Source organism: Camelus bactrianus, chromosome 23 (genome assembly GCF_048773025.1).
Source record: "Camelus bactrianus isolate YW-2024 breed Bactrian camel chromosome 23, ASM4877302v1, whole genome shotgun sequence".
Lineage (NCBI taxonomy): Eukaryota > Metazoa > Chordata > Mammalia > Artiodactyla > Camelidae > Camelus > Camelus bactrianus.
Window position 1 is genome coordinate 21282762 of NC_133561.1, and position 13257 is coordinate 21296018.

At 38.4% G+C, this 13257-nt stretch overlaps 1 protein-coding gene and 1 long non-coding RNA gene across 2 annotated transcripts in view; one reads left to right on the forward strand and one right to left on the reverse strand.

Moving 5' to 3' along the window:
- Positions 1-1407: 1407 nt before the first annotated feature.
- The window catches only part of LOC141574764 (uncharacterized), a 54055-nt gene continuing 42205 nt past the window's right edge, over positions 1408-13257 (forward strand). The window contains exons 1-2 of the long non-coding RNA XR_012501847.1: positions 1408-1498; positions 3516-3644. This is a non-coding gene — a long non-coding RNA (uncharacterized LOC141574764). The remainder of the gene's footprint in view (positions 1499-3515; positions 3645-13257) is intronic.
- The window catches only part of WDR64 (WD repeat domain 64), a 60268-nt gene continuing 48508 nt past the window's right edge, over positions 1498-13257 (reverse strand). Inside the window, exons 24-28 of the mRNA XM_010973441.3 lie at positions 9846-10034; positions 7214-7319; positions 3844-3924; positions 3091-3204; positions 1498-1767 (exon numbers count right to left, since the gene is read on the reverse strand). Of these exons, the coding sequence (XP_010971743.2) occupies positions 1684-1767; positions 3091-3204; positions 3844-3924; positions 7214-7319; positions 9846-10034 (574 nt within the window). The 3' untranslated portion in view covers positions 1498-1683. The remainder of the gene's footprint in view (positions 1768-3090; positions 3205-3843; positions 3925-7213; positions 7320-9845; positions 10035-13257) is intronic.

A 13257-nucleotide genomic window follows, 5' to 3' on the forward strand; every position in this document is an offset into this window, starting at 1 on the left:
TCCAGAGAGCTGAGTGGAGCTGGCTCTGCGGGCCCATGGCGCGTGGCGCCCGGGAAGCGCGTCGAGCTCCTCCCCAAACTGCTGGGAGTCGTGGAGCTCTCCCGACTGCGCCTCGGATCCCGGCGCAGAAGCTCAGAGAGCGCCGTCGCGTGTTTGTGTTGAGGTCTCTAAACCGAAAAGGGGTCCTGGCTGGAAATCACCCCTAGTCCTTGTGCTGCTAATCTCGGCTCTTCACAGGCAGCTACACATGGGCTCCAGGCACACAGAAGGTGCAGCTTGAGGTATATGCTCCTTGGACCCTTCCCCTTTGGGAAGGGGAGGGAGTGCCTGCTAAGTAATTGAACTGGTAAGAGACAGTCTTTCCTTGACCAGGCCGGCCAGGGTCCTCTGCCCTCTTCTCAACTAGGTCTCAGACTTGGCTTATAAAGACTTAAACAAACAGCAACATGGTTTTTAACATCAAGTCTTCATCCGTAGGGTGACCCCAGCCCCACTTAAGTGCCTGCCTGAGAAAACTCAAGGCTGCCAAAAGAATTCAGCATTTGTTCCAGCCACCACCTGAAGATAGGATCTCTTCCCCCAGCGTCTCTAGGAGGGGAGGTGCCTGACTTCCACAGCTTCTGGTTAGCAGTCCCAAGTGAGTCTCCAACTCTCCCTTCCCGATTTTTAAAAAATTTCACTCCCTGGCTGCTGAGCTGTCACTCACGCACAGCCCCATTCCCTCTTTAAACTGCCCAGTCACTTCTGTACAAATTCAGGGTGAGTTCATTTCATGCTGGGTGCTTTTCCCTATTGCAATATATTATTGATTAAAATCTGTCCTGACCACTTTACATAGTGTCCAGCTTTGTTTACCTTTGGCATAAACCTGGGGAAACTTTATAAACAAACAGCCATGGAAAGTGGCCTATGGTGCACAGACTTTAAAGACATTTTTGACTTTGGTGGCCACTTGGGGCGAAGCTTCCGGTCCTCATGATACTCTAGACCTGGTTGTTGTCTTCTTAGGAATATTGTTAAAATTAAAAAAATGGGAAGAACCTAACTTAGGTCAGACAGGGAGGGGTATTTAGAAATAAACATAAAAAGAAATGTGTGAATAAACTTCATATGAATAAAAAATTTAGTTTCCCAAAGTTACTGGGATTTTCTTCCATGTGACATTTCCCTAAATGAAAAAGACAGAGAGCTAGAGGCTTGATGGGCACATTTTTCTTTTTAATAATTCTCTTTGTAGTCCCCAAAGCATGACACATAATTAATTTGCCTCTTATTGCTTACCTTCTAATAATAATTCTGGTTATGAATTAGGGTTAACAATGGTGTGAAGTGGAAACCTAGTCATTGATTAGATATACTTATGCTATTGATTTTCTTTGTTTCTTAATGTGTCATTTTCCTGACAGTAAACAAGAAGTATCACCTATTCAGTAAGTGGATTTCTGTTTATGAAATAAGTTGGCCAATGGGCTGCTTGCTGCTTGCTTCATACTCAGAGGTGAGGCCACCTGAGCTCCCTGAGTAATCTTCTCCATCAGTAGGATGGCTTGAGGATACAGATATGGGTGACAGTGTCTGATGGACCCTTCACTTTCACCCTGAGATAAAGACTAGACTATCAGTCAGACCTTGCCATTTGATGTACAGCTCAGGCCAAAACAGCCACTTCTGATTTTTCTCTCTTCATTTGGGGATGCTTGGGAAGAAAGAAGAAGTCAGATTTATTTGTGGGACCAAATTTCTTTTCAGACTTTTCTTCCGTTGTGTCTGTGAAAGAAAGGACTTGTCAGTAACTGTCATCTATGACAGTTTTCTAGAGTCAAATTGTACCACTAATTTTTAGAGATCTTAATCCTTCTAGAAAGAAAGTATAATTTACTTAACTATTCTTTGTGCCTCCGGGGTAAAAATGTGTTTAAAAAACAAAACAAAACAAAACAACCAGGAGGCAGGGCTCCAGAAAGGCATAGTGGAACAAGGTAAACTTCAGAACTACTTAACTGGGCAGCAGGATTCACTGCCCAATCTGTAAAGTTTGGTTAAAAACAGGAAACAAAGGAGCTTGCTAGGTTGTGTTTCATCCATTACTTAAGACAATTAAAATAACTCTTATTTTTATAAAAAACTCTACTGTTGCCAGAAATTCTTGCTCAAATAATTGGTAGATTGATGATTAACAGGAATCATTCATATTCTCATTAAGTGCACAAGATAACAAAATTATGTGAAGTTTTCTATATTAAATAAAACAGCTTTTTGTTGTAGTTGTATTTGTTATCTGTTGTTCGATTAAGCACAAACAATAACTATCTCCTTTCTGTGTTTATTGACTACATGCGTGGAGGCTTATAAAAATTACCATATATTAGATTTTCCTCTTAATGTTTGATGTATTTTAATGACTAGATAAATGGCCGCAGGTTAAGTTAGGCTCATATAAACTTCCTAGAACTAGTAAAAGAGTAATAGGATTTGAGTTTTTTAGGCTGTTTGGTTTAATAGAATGAGCATGAAATTTGGAGTCAGAAGTTGACCTCAGATTGTCAGTTAATTCTTATGTGATCTTTGTTAAGTCACTAAACCTCCCTTTTGGCTCCACTTTTTTTCCAGTTCTATGATGGGTATAACATTTTCTTTGTGATTGTGAAAATCAAGAGGATCATTTATAAAAACACCATGTAAACTGTAAAGTTTTATTTGTTAGTTATTCCTGTTAATATATGGGAAACATTCTCTTTGACTTGGCTGGTGAGCCAGAAACTTACTGATGTCTTGTTTCCATCCTGCAGTACAATAGGATTAGGAAGAAACAGTGACTATACAATCCCCAGATGTGTCATGTCATACTGCCTGGATTTTAAGCTTAGTAAACCTAAGTCTTAAATTAGCTATAGGAAGGTTTTATTTGTTCAGATCAGAGGTCCTGTTTGATTTTTCTCTCTATCCAAGAAATTCATGATTTCCACCTCCCTGAGCTAAAATCCTGGAGTATTTCTAAACAGAGTATGGTTTGAGATAATTTTAGGTCCAGAAATAAGTAACAATTGAAACAGAAATGGGATACGAATGGAATTCTAAGTACAAACTTACTTTTTCATGTTGAACATGACGCCCCTTCTTCTTTCCTGAAATGCCATCTGTAGACTCCATTTGTGCTTCTGAACCAATTAGTGGAAGCAGTCTTAGACTAGGGGGGCTTGGTATCTAGAAGCCATATATAAAGTTAGTAAGACATATTTAAAGCGATAATTTCTGTGAATTCAGGGGTGGGGGATAGGGAGTGATAAGGTCCAACTGCTTTCAAAAATACCCACTTTGCCAGTAGCCCACTATTAATTCTGAGGCTGTACCTTTAGTCCTGTCTGTAGTTTAAGTGTTTGATACCTGTAATCAGTATCAACATGTTCTTGGGAAAGGGAAATAACATGTTAAGAAACTATAGGTTAAGATTAAGTTGTAATATTTGGTTTTTGGTTTATTATCCTTGGTTAATAATTAATTCTTTAATTTAACAGGTTTTCTGAATTGGAGACTTGAAGGATGAGTAGGGATTTGGAGGGAAACAAGAGGTGGATGAGTTACAGGCAGAGGGGAAGTCCAGGCAAAGTCCCCGAAAAGGGAAGAACAGTGATGCTTAAGGAATGGTAAGTAAGTTAGCTTAGCTGGAATATGGGGAACATGGGAGAATGTGGTGGAAATTGAGGTTATACATGTTTGTGGAAGCATCACTCTGCTTGGTTATGCAGTTTTCCGCAACCTTGCTCGGTAGCCCAGGTTCAGGAGTGAGATGTCAGGTTCCCTATTGTTCTGTAACAAGTGTAGTCCTGAATACCTCCAACTCACCCTGTATATAGGCAGAGAACCAAAAACAATCCCCGCCTTTCTGTTTTCAGTCTTGAAACCTTCTAAAGCATGTCTTCGAATCTGCAAAACAGAGAAGTGACTGTTAAAATGGAAAGGGCACATTACATCAGTGGCAAAATTCTTGGGTTCAAATTCTGACTCTGTCACTTATTAGCTGCATGACCTTAAGCAAGTTCTTTCCCTGTTGACTGGTTATGAGGATCAAATGAAGTAATGTATATAGTAAGGAGCTATTCAAATGTAAGATTTGGTGATATTGTATTATTATCACTGAAAACAATGTCAAAAAGAGTTTAACAGAAAAGAAGTGAATAGATAAATATTACACAATTGAGAATGAAAAGGAATGGGCAAAACAAGATTGCTATTAGAAATCAGATTCCAAAATGTATTTTAATTCAACTTGAGCATTAAATCTTTGTCGTTTTACCAACCAAGAAGATATAAATGTGTTAAGAAGAGGGTAAGCCTTATAGTATTGGGGGCTTTCAGTTGTTTCAAAAGCTTTAAAACCTTTCTAAAGATTTCCCCAAATTTATTTCATGTTTCAGATTACTCTAAAAGTTATTCCTTATTTTCAAGTTGGAAGATAATATTAAAAGTGAATCCAATCTTTATTTTCAAGTTGTGCTGTTCAACAAAACTGAGCATTGTTATGTTCTCTGCATCTTTGTCCATAAAGAGCTTATGATTTACTGGTGGGGTGAGAAGTAAGAGTAAGTATACCCAATGGAATACTACTCAACCATAAAAAAGAATAAAATAATGCTATTTGCAGCAACATGGATGGATCTGGAGATCGTCATTCTAAGTGAAGTAAGCCAGAAAGAAAAAGAAAAATTACATATGATACCACTCATATGTGGAATCTAAAAAAAAAAAAAAAAAAGGAAAAAGAAGACACTAACGTACTAATGAACTTATCTACAAAACAGAAACAGACATAGTAAACAAACTTATGGTTACCAGGGGGAAGAGGGTGAGAAGGGATAAATTGGAAATTTGAGATTTGCAAATATTAACTATTATATATAAAATAGATAAAAACCAAATTGCTTCTGTATAGCACAAGGAACTATATTCAAAATATTGTAGTAACCTATAATGAAAAAGAATATGAAAAAAAAATATATATGTATGTATGACTGAAACATTATGCTGTACACCAGAAATGGACACATTATAACTGACTATACTTCAATTAAAATAAAATTTAAAAGTAAGTATATCAATAATTCTAATACAGTGTAGAACATGGTAAGTGAACATGTTATGAGACACAAAGCAGGGAGAGACTGGGCTCTTCTCGTAAAGTAGAATGAACATTTATTGAGTATCTATTATCTATGATGTACATTTTCTGATTTTAATCTTCATAACAGCTCTTTGAGGGATTTGCAGATGAGGAAAGAGATAAAATAACTTACATGAGATTAAACCTAAGTCTGTCACATTCCACAGCCAGTCCCTTTCCTGCCTGTCACCCTGTCCTCTGGGAGAAGCTGTCTGAGTTCCATTTGGACAGAAGGGTAGCGTTTATGAAAATTGATTCATTTGGAAAGTGTTACATATTTATTAAATATGAAGTTGATACCGTGCAAGAATAATGGCACTCTGAGCACAGCTGTGTTTTACAACTTGGAGCAATATCCTCAGCTTAGAGGTTTTCAGCGTGGTGTTAACAGGCTTCCGTCCTTTTCGTCTGCCCTCAAACATAATGACGATCCAAGTGTTGTGCTTTTAATTCTCTTGCTTTATAGTTTTACCTTATATGGTTTTTGCCAAAAGAATATTTTATTTCGTTTTGCCTCTTCTCTATTTTTATCTAAATGAAATTGCTATGTATATATCCTTATGCAAAACTTTCCTCACTCAATAGTATGTTTCAAACCTTTGTGTAGGTGAGTGTTATTCAAATTCATTTATTTTTACTGCTCCATAGTATTCCAAGTTGTAATTACATCATTGTTTATTTACTAATTACACTGTTGATGAGCATTTAGGCTGCTTTCAGGTTTTTGCTATTGCCAACAGTCCTGCTCTGAGCTTTCTTGTTCCTGCCTCCTAAACACAGACTCAAGCATTTCCCCAGGGTATGTCCTTAGTAGAGTAGGCCTGTTTTCAGCTTTACTAGATAACGTCTGTCATATTATTTCCCAGAGTGATTCTAGCAGTTTACACTACTTCTACCAGCAGATGAGTGTTCTGATTGTTACAAATGCACACCCATGACATGGTCAGACTTTATGATATTTGCCAGTCTGGCGGGTGTAAAATGGTATCTTACATTATTGACATGGATTTCCATGATTGCTAATGAGGTTGAGCATCTTTTCATGTGTTTATTGGTAATTTTTTTTTCTTTTGTGAACTATCAATTCAAGTATTTGACCATTTTTAAAATTGGACTGTCTTTTCTTCTTGATTTTTCTTATTGTGGATACTAATAGTTTGTCAGTTACAAAGAAGGATGGACTTTGATAGAGAGAGATCATGGTTGTGGTAAGGGGAGCCCAGGTGGACTGTAGGGGCAGAAGACTGAGAGTAATGCTCAGGAAAACAACGATTAGTCTGATTTGTAGAGGGTCGGGCAACTGTAGGTTAGTAATGAGGGATAAGTTTTAATGGGAGGTAAGTTTGGTTTGGTTTGCAGAAAATCCTGAGGAAATCCATTTTAATTCATTTATGCCAGACCTTAGCCTAAAGACTCATGCTGTGTCCATTTTTAAAAAGTGTTAGGAATAGAAATAAACAGCAGTATACATTTCTCTCCTATTTCTGCACTGAAGAGAAGTGTGTCTGTCTGGGATGGGCAGAATAATGGCAACCAAGGATGTTCACACCTTCTTCCTCCCACCCCCAATTTGTGAATATATTGCTTCACTTGGCAAAAGGGACTTTGCAGATGTGATTAAGGTTAGGAACCTTGAGACGGATTATCTAAGTGGGCCCAATCTAATGACAGGAATCCTTAAAAGCAGAGAACCTTTCCCACTGGTCAGAGAGACGAGACCACGGAAGAATGGGCAGAGAGGTGCAACATTTCTAGCTTCGAAGATGAAGGAGGGGGGCCACAAACTAAGGAGTCTGAGATTCTCCCCTAGCGCCTCTGGAAATGAACACAGCTCTGGCAGCACCAGTGAGACCCAGGTCGGACTTCTGACCATCAGAACCGTGAAATAAGTGATTTGTACTGCTTAAGCAACCGGGTTTGCTGCGATCTGTGACAGCAGCAGTAGAAAGCTAATACATTGGACATATCTAAATTCAAAACCAAAAGTGAAAAACCAAAGCAAAGTATTTTTTGTTTTGTTTTGTCTTGTCTTTCTTTTTTGGTTTTTAAACCTACCTTGGGAGTAGAAAGACACTTGAAATACTTAAAATCATGTTCCACTTCAAAGGCCTTAGGAGGTGTACGTTTGAAAAGCAAAGACATTGAGCTCATTTTTTTCCATCTGCATATAAAGATACACAAAAAATGGTCAAGCGCATACCACAACTTTTATTTTCTGCCTACTCAACAAGTATCCATTTCATCCTTCTTTGTCTGGACTCCCACTTTCTCTGGCTCCCACGGCACCTGTCCTAATGATGCAACCTTTGTGCTTAACTCTTATGCCTCATGGCTTCCCAGATTTCCCTCCAGAGATTTCTGCTAAACCTGAACATTCCATGTAGTTAAATTCATTAATAGCCATTGGAAAAAATCTGTATAGTAAGGATGAGGAAACCTCTGGTACAAAACCAATGTTTGATTTTTTTTGTGACTCAGGGCGGCTCTATTATAGTTAAAACCTACTTACGCATATATTTGAGAAGTCATAACTAAATATTAAAAGCATTTTTAAAGGTACTAAATAGTATGTCCTAGGATGGAATTCTTCTACAGAAAAAGGCCCAATATGCTACAGACAAGACATAATTATTTACTTATAATGTGGACACGTATCCTACTTTAAGCTATCCCAAGTACATCATAGTGTCTCATACTTCTGTATCTATCATTTACATCGGTTACCTCTGCTTGTAATGTTCTCCATTAGTCATTCTTTATTTGTTCCACAATATCTTTTGAGTGCCTACTGTGTGCTAAGCGCTGAGATAAGAACTAGGTATATAAAGATGGATAAAACATTGTACTAGCCCTTAAGGAACTCAGAGGATAGTGAAGCAGATGCATACTAATTTAATTAGAATATGGTGTTTTAAGTACTAAGATATATGGATGTTCAGGGTGCAGCAATTACCCAAAGGGATTGATCAACTTTGCTTGGTGAACCTTACCATAGCCTGATGAATCTTAGCTCTACCACACCGCCTCTTACATTTCAGCTGGACTTCTTCCACAGAGCTCCTTACTGCCCAGCCAAGGCAAGCCTTGAGCCCTTCAGTGGGGTTTTGGCAATCACCTGAGACCCTTGTTAATTGTTCTTAAACTGTTTCTGTTTTGACCCAAATTCTGTATGGCTTATGACTCTTTGCTTCAATTTCTATTTACAGCCATTCTACACTTTTGGACTAGAAGATGGCATTGGGTCTCCCCAGCTTTGACCCACTTAGGATTTCTCTAAAAGACTTGATCTTAGACAGTCCTCTCTGATCCTTCCTGTTTCGGACTCATCTGGTCTGCTGAATATTACCAGTCTAAGCAGTCTGGTCCCCCAAGGGCTAGACATCTAGACATCTACCACCTAGGGCTGAGCTTTGCTAATGTTGAGAGCTCAGATGAGCACTGATCTCTTCCATTATAACAAAGATTCAGACGGGACTGAGCTTAGCAAAAGCATAAAACAACTTTTCACCAATATTTTTTCTCTACTAGGGGACTGGCTTCCTTCCTCTGAGCCTTGAAGCAAGCTCAAGTCTCTCTCCAAAACAAGCAAACTCATGAAACAAGCTCTTCTTCAACCTTAGAGCTATTTGACTTCCTTACAAAGTAATCTATACTGTCATCACCACGCATCTCCTGTTTATTTCTCAGCCACGACAATGTGATTTTTACCTATCAGTCTTTGAAATTTCACTCTCTAGAATCATTAGTGACCTTTCAGCTGATGGACATACCAAATCCAGTGTTTACTTTTCTGTTGTCCTGTGTGATTTCACTGCCATGTTCTACAAACATGTCCTCTTTACCACTTTTCTTAGACTCTCTCCTCCTTTGATTTCCATCATAGCACTTGTTTATGACTTTCCTTTCAACATCTTGGCTGTTTCTTCTTAATATTTTTTCACTGGTTTCTCTTCCTTAGCCTGCTCTTTATAGGCTATTTCTTGATTTCTTCCTTCATTTTCTGTTTTTTTTTTTCACTCTATACACAGGACCTACATGACTCATCCACATTGAAAATACTAGTATGCTGATAACATCTTTATCTATAGTTATGACCTCTTTTGGGAGCTCCAGACAGGTCTATCTCATGCTGATTCAAGATCTCTCATTGGAAGTCCCACCAGCATCTCAGACTTAAACCTGTCCAGAACCAAACTCACTGTCTTTTTCTCCAGGCCTGGTCTTCCCCTTATGTAGTCTGCCAGAGTGATTTTTATAAAGTATAAAATCCTTTTGCTGGCCCATGAAAGTCTTAATTGCATTTTGGCCCCTATAGGCTTTTCTTGCTTTATCTCCTACCATATCCTCCCTATTTGCTCCCTGGACTTCAAGCCTTGAAAGACTATACCATAGTATATATTTTTTTTTTAGTGCCTTTTCTTAGGCAATTACCTCTTTGATCTTTGAGTAAATCTTATTTTCCCCGCTGTGATTATTTTAAGAACTGATGTTCCTAGAGGTATTATTATACCAAATTGTAGCTTTTGTTTGCTTATTTCTCCCTTCCTCTGAATTTCAAAATTACCGAAAAGTTCTGGGCTTTTCACCTTTGAATTCTCCATGTCCAGCAGAGAGTCACAGTATCATATAGTTTAATTTCGTCTGCTCATCTGAAAACAAACAAACAAACAAAACCAAATGCTCTTACCTTTCCTGGTCAAATACCAGAGGATATTCATATTTTTGCTTCTTTTCTGTGAACTTGCTTTCTTCTTTTATTTCTATGGGATATTCATTAACATCACAAGGCAAAATAAAATCACTTGTCTGTGATATTTCAAAGACTCTTCGCTGTCCAAAATATCCACAGTAATGACCACTGAGGGCATGCCAGAGCCTGAGGAAAGGCAAAGGGAGGGAAGAGAAAGTAACTAGAATTCAGTGGAAGTTATTGTGTTCATTAGATCATTTATATAGACTTTCACTGACCCATCAAGGAGTTTTAAACTTGAGTCCACGACTTCCTATTAAATATATGGAGCTAATCATAGCACAAACATTTTTATAAGTTAGAATTCTAATCTATAATAATTTTGGGGAATGTCAGTTTAAATCTGTACAGGGATAACTGTTTATTAAACCCAGAAAACAAGGAGCAGATTTTTCCCAAAATAACATCACTCATTGAAGCTGAGCAGAACTCATGCTGACTTAGTTGAATTAGGCCGTATCTCATCTCAGTTGTCTACTTTCTGTATCGGCATCAGTAGAACTTATGAGAGGAGATAGCTACTAATGGTTTTACTGTTATCAAAATCATCTCAACCTCCATGCACAATTCCCACTATTGTGGAAACAACATTCTGTTTTTCACAACTGAGTTCTGCAGTAAGATGGCAAATGAAGTGGCTCATCCGTATGCATCACTTCTCTATCAATTCACTCCAAGAGGACCTTCTAAATAGCCCACATGCTTAAGGGTCATATGGAATGTCATATAGAGTGTGTGCTCTATGTCTTATGGAAATAAGACACAAAGGAAATAATGTTTGGCAGATCTCCCATTTATGTCCTAATCTCAAAGTAGCAAATGATGGAAACAATCATCATGTTCCTGCCTCAATGACCCAGGAGGAGGATAATCTAAATGAACTAAAAATAGATTCCACAAAGTCCAGGTGGTATCCCAGATCAAAGCGGTAGGCACTGAGGAGCAGGAAGGACGGAGGTGTCCAGTCAGGAATCTTCACACCTGACAGTGTCCTGAGTGTGTAACATGAGCATCTTACATTCCTTACATATTTTAATTCCTAACACTGTGTAGATGTTTTCATGGCCTTCCCGGAGCCTTGGCCAAAGTGAAGTGGACCAGACCTTTCAACACAGAAGTTCGAGGGGTGAGGGACTAACTTCAGGACAACTCTGAATTCATTCTACTGGAGGCAAGGACTGAAGTAGCTCTTCGTTCTCTTGTTTTCTGGTGTTTCCTGCTCCCTGTGGAACTTTCCCAAATGACTGATCCTATTTCTCAGCCTGATTTTCTGGGCCTCAGATATGGATCCTTAGCCCCTTCTATCCTCTGTCCCAGAGCTAAGTCTTTATTATGCTTTTTCCTACTATGAAATCAATCTTTTTGACAAGCAAGATTGTTAAAATTGCTTCTTTCTTTAGAAACTGGCAGCTAGTATTAGCAGAAGGACCTTGTTATGAAGACGACTGGACTCTGACAAAGCTATTAATAGAGCTAGGTCTTTTGAACTGAGTATTTAGGGAGATCCTTCACTGAAAGGAATTGTAAAAGTAATTTCTCCATGCCACGGGTGACTGAGCAGGAAATGCTCATAACAACAGAGGTGTGCACACATGTAACATGTAGGGAGTGTGTGTGTATGTGTGTGCATTACAGTGCCCGGTTAACAACTCTGATGACAGGTAGCTGAAAATAAGCTGGAGCAGAGACCCCAGGGACAGAGTTGCGGAAAACATCTATAATAATGAAGTGTCATTATCTTATTTTTTCCTATGAATAAAACACATTCAGCTCTATCAGAGGAAGCAGCTGTTTGCCCTCAAATAGGAGCTTACCCGAAAGATTCACCTGAAACTCAACATTTCTAAAAATTCTTCATCTTCCCACATATTTCTAAATGTTTCCTTTTTTCAGTGCTTCCTCCCTCAGTGCATGGCATCAATGTTCACCCAGTTTTATATGCCGGGAGTCACTCTTGACACCTGTCTCTTACCTTCTCTTTCAGTTAACATTCACATCTTCTGGAGTTTGCCTTCTAAATAGTTCTCCAATCCAAGATACTTATTTCCAGCACTGTTGCCTCTCCCCTAGTCCACGTCACTCCACAGACATCTCACTGGTCTCTTTGCCCTGACTTTTGCTGCTCCAAAATCCATTCCCCACACATTATTTTTTTAAATGTAAATCAAATTATATCAGTCGCCCACTTGAAATCCTTTGGTGGCTGTTTATTTCAAGGTGAAGATCCAAGCCCTTAATGATGTCTGTTAGATGCTACATGGGCTTGTCCCTGCCTAATTCACCAGCCTCAGGCTCGTTCAGCTAGCTAGGGTCTTTTGGATTTCAGTCCAGGGCCTTTCGTGCAACATAAAATATTTCTTCCTTTTCATCTTCATTATGCTTAAACTCTAAAACACTTTGAAACCTCTCTGTCTTTCTTGATCTTAACTAATTTTATTACCCATAAAAGTATAATTCATTATCATGATTTTCAGACATTTAATATATAGCAATTTGTCTCAAGAAATGTCATGACATTTCCTTTCTCTCTTTCTTGCTCTCTCTGTATATGGATGTGTTTTTAGCAGTTTGTGTATGTACACTTAGCATTACTAGGCAATTAAAAGCAAGTTGGCTTTGTACAGCATGGCCACTATAGTTATTAGTAGTAAGATAGTAGATCTTAAAAGTACTCATCACAAGAAAAAAAATGTTTGTAACTGTGTATGGTGACAAACATTAACTAGACTTATTGTGGTGATCATTTCACAATATATGCAAATATTGAATCATTATGTTGTACACCTGAAACTAACATATTACATGTAAATTATACCTCAGTTAAAAAAAAAAAAAAGCTGATCCTGAAGGGAGGCTCTCTAAAGAATATAACTATGCCTCAGTCCTAGTAAATCATCTAACTGGCACAGCCCTAGTGAATCACCTCCGGTCACTCCAGTCACAGCGCTGTGCTCACCCCTCTGAAGCAGGCCAAGCAGCCAAGGAAGAAGAGAACCATAAAGACAGGGAGGCTTTGTAGCATCAGTCACATTGTCATTGAAACAATTAGCTCACCTTCACTTTTCTCAGTGTTCTTTTCTAGGGCTTTTTAATGACTTCTGATCCTGTCTATCCTGTGGTCTTTCCGGAGCCTAAGTCTGTCTCTCTGAGCTACTCATATTGCTTAATATTGTGAAATAGTCTACAAAAACACTTATATTGGAAGTATTTATTATATCTTTTAATATGGATGAGCATGGCATCTCATTTCCTTGGGTATGGAAAAAAATTACAAATCAGTGCCCACCATCTCAAAGCCCTTTTGTGCCACCTTCTATTTGTTTGTTATTTCTTTCTTTTAATCAGCTAA